The sequence below is a fragment of the Lonchura striata genome, chromosome 9, assembly GCF_050655825.1.
Source record: "Lonchura striata isolate lonStrDom1 chromosome 9, ASM5065582v1, whole genome shotgun sequence".
Classification (NCBI taxonomy): Eukaryota; Metazoa; Chordata; class Aves; order Passeriformes; family Estrildidae; genus Lonchura; species Lonchura striata.
In genome coordinates this window covers 24,742,398-24,757,543 of record NC_140711.1, presented here as the reverse complement: position 1 = coordinate 24,757,543, position 15,146 = coordinate 24,742,398, and the positions used below count along the sequence as shown (strand labels likewise).

The following is a 15,146-nucleotide window of genomic DNA, read 5'->3' as shown; positions in this document are numbered from 1 at the left end:
TTCTCATCAGACTTCTTGCTGCAATGCAATTGCATTGCTCTACATGCTCATTTTGAATGACAGAGTACCTACTTGTCACTGTAATGACCTGAATGAATTCAAGAAAGAAACGACAATCACTTTGCAAACATGCCCATCCAGCAGCAAATACACTGTTGTTTTTCCTCACTACTGTTTAATAATTTAGTTTACAACTATATATATATATATATTTGGTGATACAGTAATGCTTGTGGAAATGCTTACATAAATCTAAACCCCCAATACTTTGGTTTTTGAAGCCCACAGAAGTAACGCTGCTCTCACTTGTATTCCAAACCCTGCAGCACTATGTGCATTGCCAGTGTCTCTGCCCCTGCTTTGCCTGTGCCCTCTCCTGGTGGCAGAGCACACAGGACAAATGTGCTTACACCAACACCTCCCCTGCACAGCAAACATTTCCTGATGCCAAGTGCAAACAGCTCTCTAAAGTAAACCAGACCAAGATTCCAAGCCTGATGGTGACACAAAACGTGTCACTAGGTCTGTAGGATGAGTTGTGAGCACACCCTTACAGCTCTGATCCCCACACTGCCGCATTTCACCCACAGAGCCTCTGGAACAGGACCTGAGGTTCTCCTCTCTCAGAGGAGGAGGAGGATCCCATTGGGATTCCCCCTTTTGCACAGAACCATGGCTCTGAGCTGCACGGCACCACGGCTTGAAAATGCTACTGAGGCAACCCAGCACCTCCTGGAAAGCCAGGAACAGGGATTTGAACCTTGCCACGCTGCATCTGGCCTGGAAGAACATCAGTGCTCCATGCTACCTGCTCGGCTCTTATAAGCACATTCCCACTGTCACCAGGGGATCAATGCCCTCATTAATGGCAGGGCTCAGGTGACACAAAGATCTTCTGTTTGTCAGGCTAAGCCGGTTCCCAGCTCTAAGGAGCTTTGTTTCTGCAGATGAGAGGTACTGAGCCAGGTCAGGATTGGCCCAGCTGCCAAGTAAATAAGCCCTGCAAGAATCCAAAGTGACTGCAGACCAAGCACTAAGCCTGAAACAGTGAGTTCTGCCAAACCTGAGCCAAGTGAGACATACGTGCACAAGAGACTCATTTGAGAAGGGCCATACAGACACACTTCAGTTCTGGCCAGGGCCAGCTCATCCCAGAAAACCAATTACCTCAGAACCAGTTCCAGGCAAGTATTGCTGTCCATTGCTGATCAAATCTGGCTCTGTGATTCCTTACTCTGCCTGATCTGAACAATGAAAGGGTCTGGAGGCCTCTAATTGTGTTTCCCAGGAACCACTTACAGAACAGAACTATAAAATAGTTCTGTTATTACATGGTTTCCCCCCTATTCTCCAGCATATCCTAGTCACTATCACTCCAGACAGTCAGATGGAAGCTCAGCATGATCTCTGAAATTGAGTCAAGCCATCCATTGGTGAGGGAAAGTTGACTGTGCATTAATGGCAAGCACCATCACCCTTTCTTTCAATCATGTTCTAGAATGAGAGTGAGTCATGGCTCTTTTGCAGAACTAGTTAAACACACCAGCTCCAAAAGAAGATTCTGGAACATATAGCCTCAGGACTGCCTTACTGGAGTCACAGAGAGATTTCAGACACATCTCCGTTCCTCAGAATTTTCCATTGTTAAGAATCAAACAGCCTCTACGGTTCTTATCCAGGTTTAAGGTGTGTCTGTCTTTAGAATATTTTATATGAAACAGAATTAAATGCTTGGACTTCAGTCTGAGATAAGAACCTAAAAGTCATTGTGCCAGTGTTGAGGCTCCTTAGTGAGGCTCAGCATTTAATTTCTGTTCTTGCTCATTTTCTGCAGAAGGAGAATGATACTCAGCATCCCTGTGAGGAACGGAAGTATTTAAATTGACAAAGTACCCAAGTAGTTTAGCAAATAAAGTGGAAAATTGAGAGGTCATACAAAGTTATTGAGTGAATAAATATTAATGAGTATTTTGCTTTTTCATCTACAGATGTTTTCCTAGTTCACATAAACATTTAAGACCTCATCTGAAAGCAGGAAAAATAAAACCTTTAACATGCATTTTGCAATCCAGAAACAAGGAGGAACCCAGACATGCTGAATAAGCCATTGTCCCAGCCAGTCTGCTGGCACTGCAGCCTGGGAGAGTGGCTGGCAGTTGGATGGCACAGCTCAAAAGCAACAGGCCACCAGCCACCCCAACGGGGAAGTGCTGCTTGTTGAGAAACAAAAAATCATTCTGTTCAGTTTTGGCTTGACATGTACATTACTTTCCACATTGCTTTATGTTATCAAAAAGGTGAATGAACTTGCTTGAAACAATGAAGTCTTAAAAATCTTAAAGCAATAATTAGGAAACTTCTGTTTCTCCAGATTATCACTGATGGAATTATTTTTTGCCTATGAGTTAGCATCATAATTTGATGTCTTGGTTCATGCCTCACTTTTAAATGATTCTTCTCTTTATTCCCATGGACAATTTATGCCAGTGTTTGGTTCTATAATTATTACATAAATGTCACATACAGTAAATCAATATGTAATATTCCCATGAGAAGCACATGGTTTGTGTCACACTGGCATCCACAACTCCTGCCAAGATATTATGGCTATTTGTACCAATATAGGAACCTAGATAAAATACAGTTATTGTTCCTATCTACCCTGATTTTATAATCCTTGCTTCTGATGAAACAAAGCAAAAATTATCAAAAGATCCACAAATATTTGGGTTCATTGAGGAAAGGGGTAGCAAAACTACAGATTTCACCTGCTTTTATGCAAACATAGGATGATGTGCATGAGTTCACGGAAATAATCTGAAATTTGCTAGTCTGTAAATCAGGCTCGACCCTGCTGAAAACAGATGCCTCAAATCTATTTCTCTTGTGCACGGAACAGTGTAGAGTTATCCACCTGCTGCAAAGCAAAGTCACTGTAGAACCCTGTCAAACCACAGCAACATGATGCTCTGCACACTTTCCACTGATGGAAACACCCGGAACAGTACAAGGAAGACAAAAGTAGGATCCAGAGAGTTGTCAGTCTACATTTCCTTCCCCTTATACTCCAGACTTCTTGTGAATTGCATGGATTTGACTTTGTTCCTTATAGCTATCAAATCCTTAGACTTCTGGATACAACATGATTTCTAGGGCATGTTCTTGTGTTGAATAGTGAAGAAAAATAAAGCAGCAGAATGCTGTGTTGGTCCCTGTCTTGCAGGTCAGTCACAAGCAGCGGTTGTGCAGAGAGCAGGGTCTGGCTTAAAGTGTCTTTTATCACTTGAGTTCAAAGGATCATCACTGCAAAATAAAGTACAAGAAGGAGCTAAATGAAGAACCTCTGGCATGGTAATTCCAAATTTTCTGAACTGCTTTTCCCATCTGCAATTAATTCCTCCTCCTCAAAGAACCATGCCTTGAGTATTAGTGCCACATACTGGAAATCATGATAACATACTCGAAAATATTTCATAACACAAAATGAAGGTGCACTGGCTTTATGAAACAGCAGGATTTATCTTTATAATGCTAGAATCTATATGTTGTAGTGATATTGTACTATAAATTATAAAATAATTTCTTAATTGCATGATAAAATTATGACTTTGCTCTTTAAAGAAATAGACTCAAATTGTGTGTCAAATTAAGTTCCTTGCCCTTGAAAGTTAGTAAATAAAATAATCTCCTTGTACTGTTTAAAAAGCCCAACTCAAGTGGTTGTCCCTTGAAACTGTTGGATTTTACTACTTTTCCTATGTTTTGACACCCTCTCCCTTAAACAGGGATTGCTGTCTACCAGCCCAATGTTAACTGCAGCAATTTAGGAGCTGCAGTACAAACACACACATCTAGGCTGCTTTTACTCTTCACCAGCATAAAGTTTGCTGACATTTGTAGTAATTCATTCAATTCTCAACAGCTTTACTATTAAGCTGGCTAAATCGAATCACTTGAAGATTCTTGCTACGGCATTACAAAAATAAGCTACCTATCTTAGGTAAACTTTAAAAGAACACACAGCTTCCCATTCCATCCAAAAAAACCCACCTCACATAAAAATTCAAAAAGGTGTACACCAGGAACACTTGCCCTTTAAGCCAATTCCCTTGTTCTCCAGTTAAAATATTAGTCTTCTCTAATGCTAACTGTTGAGGTTTTTCTTTTGTTTTCTTTAATTCCAACAGCTTTATAGTTACCCATCTCTGGCTGTCCTGGCTGAACACCAGGTTTGGCTGAACGCTCTGACACCAAACAAGGCGATGTGAAATCCTAACTAGAAATCCAGCTGTAAAACTGGCAGCTGAACTGCCCAGCTCTGCAGACAAACCAGCCTCGGGGACCAAGGGCTCTGCCCCAAGCAAGAAGGGAACCACACGAGGCAGGCCCATTAAGATAGACTTCAAAAGCTTTATTCTCAGTGGAAGAGCCCAACAGAGCAGTGATAGCAGCAGGGGAATCACAGAATGTTACGTTGCAAAAGATCTCTGAGATCATCAAGACTACCTGTGCCTGGCACAGTTTGAGATTATAGCCTGTTGTCCTGTTGCTGGCTGCCCAGAAGAGGCTGATCCCACCTGGTTACAGCCTCCTGCCAGGTGGAGCTGGGGAGGGCCCAGGAGCAGCGGCTCCTTTCCAGTCCCGATGCTCTGGAGTCATCCCGCTCCTCATGTGGCAGCGAGCTCACCCTGCGAGCCCTCAGGATTCACAAGCCTCCTCTCCCGAGTCCAGCCAAGCCGGCAGCCTTCCCCATGTCCAGCTCTGGGCTCCTCAGTACAAGAGGAGGAGCTGCTCCAGCCGAGGACGATGAAGGGACTGCAGTGTTTCGTGAGAAGCTGAGCAAGCAGAGCCTCTCCAGCCTCGGAAGGTGACCTCAAAGTCACCAGGGAGGTGTCAGAGGATGGATCAGGCCCTTCTCAGGTGGTGCTGAGCAGCAGAACAAGAGACAAGGGGCAGAAACTGGTGTAGAGGAAGTTCCACCAGAACGTGAGAAAACTTTGCTGTGCAATGACCGCTCACTAGAAATGACTGCCCATAGGAGATGAGGAGTCGCCCTTACTGGAGATACCCCAGAACTCTCTGGGCGCAATCCTGTGCCACGTGCTCGGGGACGACCCTGCCGGCGCCGGCAAGTGCGACCAGAGGATCCAGCGCGGTCCCCTCCTGCCCGAAGCGTCCCGTGACTGCCCGCACGGTCCCCAGCGCACCTGCCCCGCTCCGCTCGCCCCGCCCGCCCCTGCCCTCTGCCCATCCCCGCCCGCCGCTCCCCTCACACCGCCCCCCGCCCGCACTCCCTCGCCTGCCCGCCCTTCGCGTCCGGCTCCAGGATTGGTTGTCCGCGGCAAGGTCCCGCCCCCCGCCGCCCGGGATTGGCCGGTTCTGCCCGCGCGGCGCTGCTATTGGCGGGCGGGCGACGGCGCTGCGGGTCGGGCCGGGCCGCGGGCGGGGAGCGTGGCCGGGGCGCTTTTGTTGCTGGGTCGGCGGCGAGAGGAGCGGGCGGGGAGCGCGGGCCCCGCGGACACCGGGGCAGGCGGGGAGCGGGGCCGGGCGGCGCGGGCACGGCGGACGGCGGGGCCGGGCCCAGCGGCAGCCATGAGCGGCGGCGTGTACGGGGGAGGTGAGTCCGGCGCCGCCCTCCCCTCCCCCGCCCCGCGAGGCGGCGCGTGCGGCCGCGGCGGGCGCTTCCCGCCTCCCTCAGCCCGGCCCGGCGCTGCCGCGGCCGCTCCGCGCCCCACGCGTGACGGGCAGGCGGCGGCGGCGGCGGGCCTTGTTGGTTCCTCGGCGCCCCCGGGCTGCCTCCCCGGCGCGGCCTTGGGCAGGACCCGCTCTGCCGAGGGCCGGGGAAGGTCCCCGCTCTCTGGGAGCCGGGTGTGGTTCCCCGAGCCCCTCTGCGCACCCCCCGTGGCCACCGCTCGTTTCCGACAGCTTTCCTGTAGGATGTGCGTAGATCAGCGGCGATCGGGCCCGTAGGAATGGGCGCTTATGCCCTGAGCCCTTCCCTCACACAGTTGATGTTTGCACCACCTTCCTCATCCTCATCACCCACAGGGGCTCTGGGCTCACCTGGCTTCGTGTGACTGCTAAATTAGAACTTTCTGAAAGCTTTATCTTGCCATCCGTTAAGCTGCTACTACGTTCTCTCTCTTGTACTAAAATTTTCTTCTAACACCAAACAGGGATTGCAATGCACCAGTTAAAGCCTGTCTGCAGTTTTCCAATAGCTCTCTGGTCGCGGGAGCTCTGAATAGAAAAGTTTGTCCTTGCTTTGTAAAAGATCTCTTGATTTGCTTGTCTTGTTTGCCAGTAAAGCAGGTGGTGGGCAGGGAAAGGTCAGGGTTGCAGAAGAGCATAACCATTCTTTCTTAACAATCTTTTCAGATGAAGTCGGGGCACTGGTTTTTGACATTGGCTCGTACACAGTGAGAGCAGGCTATGCAGGCGAGGACTGCCCGAAGGTGAGAGAATCTGTGCCTCGATGGAAATTGAACATGAATTTATGCCTTAGGTCTTCTTTGTGAGTTACAGCCCTTCTGAACACACTGGGGCTTGTTCTGACTGTATTGTATAAAGAAACTTCGGAATTTGTGAGAAAAACAACAATTTCCAAAACATTACTAGTCCTTATGTACTGCTTGCCTCTTGCCTTGCAGGTGGATTTTCCAACAGCCATTGGTGTGGTGCTAGAAAGGGACAATGGCAGCACTCTGATGGAGATAGATGGTGACAAAGGCAAACAAGGGGGCCCAACTTACTACATAGACACTAATGCCTTGAGAGTTCCAAGGGAGAATATGGAAGCCATTTCACCTTTAAAAAATGGAATGAGTATGGTGCTCTTGTCTTTTTCTACCTGATTTTAAAATAGCATTGCTAGGAAGTTATAGTTGTGTTGGCAGCTGTTATGTACAGCAACAGAGGCCATAGGAACAGATTCCTGGTTTACAAATTGCAGGGAGATGTGGTTGGTTTTCAGTGTTAGTGGGCTTTCAGCATAATTGTTGAAGTTGTGGTGGTTGTGGAGGAAGAGAATTCTGCAGATCTGTTAAAGGAGATGTGTATCTGCTGAGGACAGCTTTTGACTGAAGAACTCTATGCAAAAAACTAAATTGGAAAGCCTTTGTGTTTATGAAATGAAACAAAACTTAGGAGTAACTAACCTGTTTGTCTCAATGTTGTTATAGTTGAAGACTGGGATAGTTTCCAGGCAATTTTGGATCACACTTACAAGATGCATATTAAATCTGAAGCAAGTTTGCATCCTGTCCTTATGTCTGAAGCACCAGTGAGTAAAACCAATTGTGCATTATGATAAGTCTTTTTGCTAACTCTGCAAACATTAGTCCTGGATAAGTCTGACAATGGCTTGTAGGTGACAAGTGCTAAAATGTAGCTACAGAAATGACAGTTTTAAAATACTTGGACAGCTTCTGGAAAATGTCTAAAAAACCCTCATTTTGAAATAGTTTGTATGAGTTGTATTAGAAAGTATTTACAATATGCTATTGTTTTTCACTTACTGAAAAGAAGCCAAAAATTAAAAAAAGAAATTTTACTGCCTAGAATAAAGAGAAAAAAGATGTTTGGATATCTTTTATATTAAGTTACACTTAATAAAGTGCCATCAAAAATCTTGCTTCATTCAGCTTTACAAGTAGTATTAAATGACACAGAACAATATTTATAATAGAGAAGTTTTAATTTTTCTGTCTTTGTTTCTGTAAGTGGTCCTGTAAGGCAGCTGAAGTGGATGAAAACAAAGTTTAAAATGCTCAGCATTTGAAGGCAGATCTTGAAAGTCAGAGTAGAAGAGGTAGACATGCCATAGACAAGTGATGCCTTTCTGTAATAAGACCTTATGAATATTATTTTCTTGAATTTCATAGTTTCCTTGTGTTGAACCACAGCTTTTGGAGTGTGGATGAATTTGCAGTGGCTGTTTGATGGCTCAGTGGATGTCTGAATAGAAACATTCCCATTGAAATTCTGCTTACAAACCTCATCTTACTTTCTTGTATTGGCTTGGAAAAAAATCCACATTTTCCTTAAAGTGTTGAATATTTGAGATATATCCTGGCTTAATAACAACTACAGTAGAATCGTAGGAAGCTGCTTTGGGAACTGGAAAGTCTGGATTTATTTTTCTTCCCACTGGGCAAGTTCCTTCATGTATCTTTCCCCTTGTGGAAGGCAGGGTGCTTGCTTTAGAGAGTTCTTTGGGAACCTGACACTGGAAGAGCTGCAGAAGTGTAAAGAAATCAATTGTAACACCAGAGGTGTGCAGCACTTTTGTGTGACAGATAAGATTGATGTATTGCAGTATAAATGGAATGAAAAACGTTACTAGAAATCCATTTATGTAGAATTGTGGTATAACTTGAAACTGTGGCTGCAGGTTTTCTGCTAACTTCTTTATTGTGTTAGCAATCTATTAGTGTGCAAACGAGAGCTTCCTTTTGGTCACTTACTTGTGGTTTGGGTTTATCATTTTTAGTGGAATACCAGGGCAAAGCGTGAGAAACTGACGGAGTTGATGTTTGAGCACTACAACATCCCAGCGTTTTTCTTGTGTAAAACTGCTGTTCTGACAGCGTATCCTTTGAAATGCTTCACTGCATGCTTTTATTTTCCTCCCCCCAGGAAATTATGGTAAACTTTTTCCAGGCAATTCCAAGCTATGCCTAAGTTCCTTCAAATTTTTTTTTCAATAAATCCAGGGAGGAAGTAAACAATTGCATTTTCTAAACTTTAAGGGATTAGAGCTCATTTTTGAATTTCTCCCAATCTGACTCTGTCCTTGAGGGTCAAAGTATTTTTTTAAATTATGTTTTTTTTCCCATTGTATACTATGGATAAAAATATTACAGGTATGAAATGGCACACTACTGAATACAGTAATTAGAGCTTGATGTTTTCATAGCCTTAAGAAGAATATCTGTAATTATTTTAAACTAATAATATGTTCCCAGCTTCGAGTCTAAATGAGTTGGATGTACTTAGAGCTTGCTGCATGGCATTGGCATGAAGTCTCACCCTTGTGCCTCCAAAGCTTGAGTTAGTTCACAGATGGAAGGAAGTTAAATGCTGCTCTCTATGAGATGGGGCATTTCACAGAAAGATGGTATACACTGGAAATTCCTTTGTAGAGGAGAGGAATAACATGTTGGAGTCCTCGTTCCTAGTTAAGATTTAATTGTATGGCAGCATTTTTTTCTAAAGTGAAAATTATGGTATTTTCCTTAATCACTTTGACTAGTTTTGCTAATGGAAGATCTACAGGTCTCATCTTGGATAGTGGAGCAACACACACCACTGCTATTCCAGTGCATGATGGATATGTACTTCAGCAAGGTATAAACTTTCATGGATAACAGCACTGCTGTATCAAGGCCAAGTTAGAGTGACTTCTGCTTGTACAGTTTTGTTACTGCTTTTCCATTTGTGTATCCCCTTAAAAAGGAAAAAACACTAATAGTGTTCACTGAGAAATAATTGGGAGAGTATCCAAATGATCCATGATTTGGATACTTTCCAGGTTAGTTGTTTTGGTTTTTATTTTGGATCCCCTCTTTGCCTTCTAGGTATTGTAAAATCACCACTTGCAGGAGACTTTATCACTATGCAGTGCCGGGAATTGTTTCAGGAAATGAACGTAGAGATAATTCCTCCATATATGATTGCTTCAAAGGTGGGAAAGTGAATTTATTTAGTGAGTGTTGTCTTGGAGAGAGGCTGCAATGCTTACGTGATGACTTTGTACCCTACAATCTCAGGAGGCAGTTCGTGAGGGATCGCCAGCAAATTGGAAGAGAAAAGAGAAGTTGCCCCAAGTCACCAGGTCTTGGCACAACTACATGTGTAATGTAAGTAGGTCATTCCTCCTGCTCTCATCTCCCCTGAATGTTCCATAAATAAGATTTGTTTGCAAGTGTGTCAGTGCTTTCTCTTGAAGAACAAGAAAATATTTGAAAAGTTAGTGCCAATTCTATAAATTTTATAAAACTGAAGACTAAAATTATTATTATTTATGTTCATGTTATTTTTAACTCCACAGTGTGTCATTCAGGACTTCCAGGCTTCTGTCCTTCAAGTATCAGATTCAACCTATGATGAACAGTATGTTACTTTCTTCTTTCTTTTAAAATCAGTTGCCAGTTTTGTATGTGGTGCTCAGCCTGTTTATTGCTGTTGGCTGTTTTTGTTATGAAAGAAGGTTTTATCTAGAGCTTGATGATTTTTGGAAGTAGGAGTACTGCATATACCCAGGTGATAGTTTTTTGTTCAATATTCCAAGATGAGGTCATAATAAATATTATTGGATGTGTAAGTCTTATGGATCCCAGTATTCCTGTTGGAACTGTAGTTTATAACACTGCTTAGATAACTTGACATCCTGTTTGGAGAGCACTTTAATGTGTTGCTTTCTGTCTGATGCTCCAGGGTGGCAGCACAGATGCCAACAGTTCATTACGAGTTCCCCAATGGCTACAACTGTGACTTTGGAGCTGAGCGTTTGAAAATTCCTGAGGGGTTGTTTGACCCTTCCAATGTAAAGGTAAAACCAGTGTGATAGCTGTGATTGGAAGGCTCTGCATGACTAGGCTATCACATGGCTTTCATTTGTATAACATTTTTAATTTCATTATTTGGATGTATTTGCCCTGTAGGGTTCTCCTGGGTGTAGAATTTGCCTGTCTTGAATTATGGCTGGGGAAGGGAAGGATGAGCTGTTCAAATTGGATGGTGATGAGCTGACAGGAAAAATAGAGATATTTTTGTTCCTTCCCTAACAAAATGCTTAGCTCCCTCTCCAGTAATACTTGTAAAATTCAGCTTATTCAGGGCTTTTCTACGCCTTGCTCTCCTGAAGCAGTGATGTGCAGATTCCCAATTTTCCCTGCAGGGTTTATCTGGTAACACGATGTTGGGTGTGAGCCACGTTGTCACCACAAGCGTTGGAATGTGTGATATAGATATCAGGCCGGTAAGTATTACTCAGCCAGGCAGTGTTTTAAGGCACAGAGATTTTTGTGCTAATACATGTTTTTGGGACTAGAACAGCAACAATGATTTCCTAGGATAATGATAAATATGTTAGAATAATTCTGTAAGTATTTTGTATTTGTATATAGGGTTATGTACCATTAGCGTTTCCTCTTACAAAATGTTAAATCAGGACCTTTCACTTAGTGTTTCTACCTCTATTTAAAAATCTGATGTACAGATTTTGTGGCTAGCACTGCATAATGTGGATTGGACTGGCTTCAGATAAGTGTTTATGTTTCTAATTTGGAGTGTTACCTTCAGATTTTTAGGCATTGTTATGTTTAAAACATACATGGAATTTATAAAGAGGAGAAGTTCTAAAGAAAAACATTATTTTTAAAATTAATGTGCTGTTATTCTCAGGTGTCAATTTGATACAGATTGCTTGAGAGTTCTTCCAACAGTTTTTTTTGTTAGCCAGTGTGTGAGGAGGGCTTAGTGGGCTGGGCCAGGGTGTGAGTTCACCAACTGCAGCATTAGTGAGATAGAAAACTGCAGCAGGGCTGTGGGGTTTTCTTTTGAGGCTACATTCATCTGTAAAAAAACTCAACAATTTGCATACAGAGGAGATCTGCAGGTTGAGGGTTCTCCATAGTAGAAATTGTTCCCTGAAATCATATAGAATATACGGCTTCTACCTTCCTTTTATAGTTTAATATTAAACTGCCTTGCAGTATTTTTAAGTGATTAAATAATAAATTGAATTGGGAGAGGTAATACTGTTGGCATCAAGTGATGTATTGCTTTTGTTGACTATACATACTTGTGCCACCCCTCTCTATTGTAAGAGTTGTTTTCAGAATGATTTCTGAGGTGAAGCTCCAGGTTTGGTTTTTTTTTTTTTCTCTTTTTAGGGTCTCTATGGCAGTGTGATTGTAGCAGGAGGAAACACTCTAATACAGAGTTTCACAGACAGATTGAACAGGGAGCTGTCTCAGAAAACCCCGCCGGTAAAACAACTTTCCATTACTGCATTGAGTACTTCGTTTTACTTTGCTGCCTCATAAGTACACAAGGATATTGTGGCTTTGACTTTCTTAGGAACCTGACAGCTGAATGGATTTCTGCAGGGTTAAGAAACCTCCCTCTCTAAAGAAACAAAATAATTATTGAAGAGTTTTATACAGAATAAACTCCAATATTCCTTGAGTATTTTACTGCTCCACTCTTGCTTTCAGATTGTGATCCTAAGTTCTGTCACTGTCCCCAAGCAACAGCCAGTATTTCTCTTGATGGTCTCTCTTTTGAAGTGTTGCCGACTAACTTGAGGCACATTCAGTCAATCTGCCTGAGGTCACTTTGTTGTGGCAATTGTTTTTTCTTGGTTCTGTAGACAACCTAAATCATAGACCAGGTTTTATCCATGAGTAACATATTTACATAATTTTTAATCACTTGATGTCAAAGAAAGTATTGATACTTTGCATCTGAGAGTAGATATAGATTATGATATTTCTTGAATTTTAGTATCCAAGCAAAACTGTTCTGCTTGGGACAACTCTGTAATTATGAATGTTAGGAGAACTGAGAAATGTATTCACTGCTTATAATAGCTGAGGAGGAGCCCAATTGAAATTCAAAGATTTTATTGCTGTAAGGCATTTTGAAAGCAAAAGGAATGAATGGATCCAAATAAGACTAGATAACTTAGCTCTAGCAATATAAGTCATTTTAGTCCCAGTGCAATGTTGGAGATGACACTATGCAGTGTGATGTTACTGCTCTCCACCTGCCCCATCCTTGCCTTAACCATTGGGAGACAAGGTGAAAACCGTATTTCCTTTTCCACTGTAATTGTAAATGCAGGGCAGATAAGCAGTATTCAAGATGCACTAAAATGGACCTTTTTCAGCTGCATATTGGTATAGACACCGAGTTCCTTGTGCTGCTTGTCTGTAAAGGTCACCAAGTTACATTTATGTGATGTTTGCTTTTGCTCCGTTCTGTGCAGAGCATGCGCCTGAAGTTGATAGCAAACAACACCACCGTGGAGCGGAGGTTCAGCTCGTGGATTGGGGGCTCCATTTTGGCTTCTTTGGTTAGTAAACCTGGGTTACTGTGCTGCTGTGCTGAACAGCACTGCCACCCAGACATCTGATTCCCCAGAAGTGTGCATTGCAGAGTCTGTGCTACGTAGTCATAATTTTGGCTATCCTCATGGTAAGGGGAAGAGAATCTGTTTTAAAAAGAGGTGTGAATGTTTCCAGTCACAGCATATTCTCCCATTTTTAATGGCAAGGTAAAACCTTAAAATGCATGCACTTTCTCTAGACTGTATCTAGTAGACTATGAAAGTATCAGACCTGTTTCTGAATCATATTCCTGAGGTTAATTGTACAAGTTACTGAGCACTGAAATGCTTTTTGGGGGTTAATTTATCACTTGGGAAAGGGAGAGTGGAATCAGCATTGGGTGCTGCACTTCCTGTCTTGACTTTAATCCCTTAGCAATAAAACTGCTAAAAGCAAGAGACAGTTAAGCAGGTCAAGTCGTAAATGTAAGGACTTGCTTGTTTTCCTTCCTAGGAAAAACTAATCATGTTTCAATTAACCATAATTTGTGTTCTTATATTTTTTCATTGTGTGTTGCTTTTGTTTCTTTATTTTTGTAGGGTACTTTCCAGCAGATGTGGATTTCTAAACAAGAATATGAAGAAGGAGGGAAACAGTGTGTAGAAAGAAAATGTCCTTAGGCCTCTTTACTGTGAAAACTGCTGCCTGCTCGGTGCTCCTTCTGTTTTATAGCTTTAGCATACTCAGGAATGGGATGGACTCCTTTTTGTAGGAAGTTTATATTGGGTTTTTTGCATAATTCAAGCTCAATTTTAACAAACCTTAGAAATTTTGAGAGACCTAATTGGTACTATAATAGAAGAAGGATGTTTACCTCCCTTGTAAAGCAATAATTCCTGTAACAAGCATTTTATAATTTTGTATAAAGGTCTATTTTCTCTAGTATCTTTTCCTGGGAACAGCTTTACAGGTTAGCTAATAGATAGAGGCATAACCTTGCAAATGCCTGTGCTTATTTATTAATTATTTCTTGTCTATTTTCACATACTAGTCTTCCTTGCTGGTACTTTGGCCTTAAATTGCTCTTATTTTTCTCTTAAAAAATAAAATTCGGTCTTTTATATTTGAGCAAGCTTGTGAGTACTTACGGAGAAAGTTACTCTGCTGTTTTAAAAGTTGAAAGTTTGTATTCAGCAATCTATTTTAGTGTAAACTTTTGCTGTCTCACAGAAGTGTTACATTCCATGGAGTGAATGTTATATTAAGCACTGGTTTATTAATTTTTTTATTATGGAGCAGTTTCATTTCAATAAGCAAGCAATGCTTTCCACCTGATGTCTAAGAATGTATTTAATGCCTTTGTGATGGTTGGAGACAGGGAAATTAAGACAAAGAATTGCCTCTCCAGGACTGGGAGCAGGGTCAGAAGCTTTCAGTGCGTGGCTTGGCCCTGCTGCAGGGAGCCCGAAGTGCCGTGGCTCCCCCTGTGCCTCCCAGCAGGGTCTGTAAGTGCCTGTGTTTGCAGGGGGAAGGTGCACTCAGGGTCACAGGAATGGGGATGACTTTAGTTCAGCAGGAATTGGCTGTCAAGACACAGCTCAATGTTGCTTTTAAGCTTAATTTACAATGGTGTGATGATCTGTTTTGGGACACAATGAAGTTTTGCTCCTTATCTCAAAAGCTGTGGAAAACCAAATAGCATTTAACTGATCTAAAAAAAAAAAAATAAACAGTACTGCTACATTTTTGTATCCTAAAAGATCTTGTGGGTAAATAATTATGAGGCCTCTATTTGAAAAGTTTCACATTACCTCCAAATAATAAAGTAATTTATCAAACCAAACTGCTTTTGTTTTATCATGAGAATCTTGAGTTGCTCTTTAGACAAAGTTACTTGATCAGATTTTCAATGCTACTGACAAACCATATTTCTTTTGCAAAATGAGGCAAAGTGAAAAGTCACCAGTTCTTGTCATTGTGGAAGAAAGACTCAGTCCAATTTCCATTCAGGTGGAACGTGGAACATAACTGCTACCTCAGTTGTAGCTGCACTGCAGTGATGCACATCTGTTACACTAAACCAGGTAAATA

General features: G+C 42.4%; 1 protein-coding gene across 1 annotated transcript; it reads left to right on the top strand.

The window, feature by feature from the left end:
- Positions 1–5,422: 5,422 nt before the first annotated feature.
- On the top strand, positions 5,423–14,898 carry ACTL6A (actin like 6A). Its single transcript, XM_021551080.3, has 14 exons — positions 5,423–5,617; positions 6,379–6,455; positions 6,651–6,825; positions 7,182–7,282; positions 8,492–8,589; positions 9,254–9,348; positions 9,579–9,685; positions 9,771–9,860; positions 10,052–10,113; positions 10,438–10,552; positions 10,901–10,981; positions 11,898–11,993; positions 12,995–13,081; positions 13,655–14,898. The coding sequence occupies exons 1-14, from the start codon at positions 5,593–5,595 to the stop codon at positions 13,733–13,735; spliced, it is 1,290 nt and encodes a 429-aa protein (XP_021406755.1). The 5' UTR covers positions 5,423–5,592; the 3' UTR covers positions 13,736–14,898.
- Positions 14,899–15,146: the final 248 nt, after the last annotated feature.

Bases quoted from the DNA above. Each gene is read 5' to 3' on its own strand.
- ACTL6A (XM_021551080.3), top strand. From the start codon at position 5,593: ATGAGCGGCGGCGTGTACGGGGGAG. The intron at 6,456-6,650 runs GTGAGAGAATCT...CTTGCCTTGCAG, and splicing joins CAGGCGAGGACTGCCCGAAG to GTGGATTTTCCAACAGCCAT. The intron at 9,861-10,051 runs GTAAGTAGGTCA...TTAACTCCACAG, and splicing joins GGCACAACTACATGTGTAAT to TGTGTCATTCAGGACTTCCA.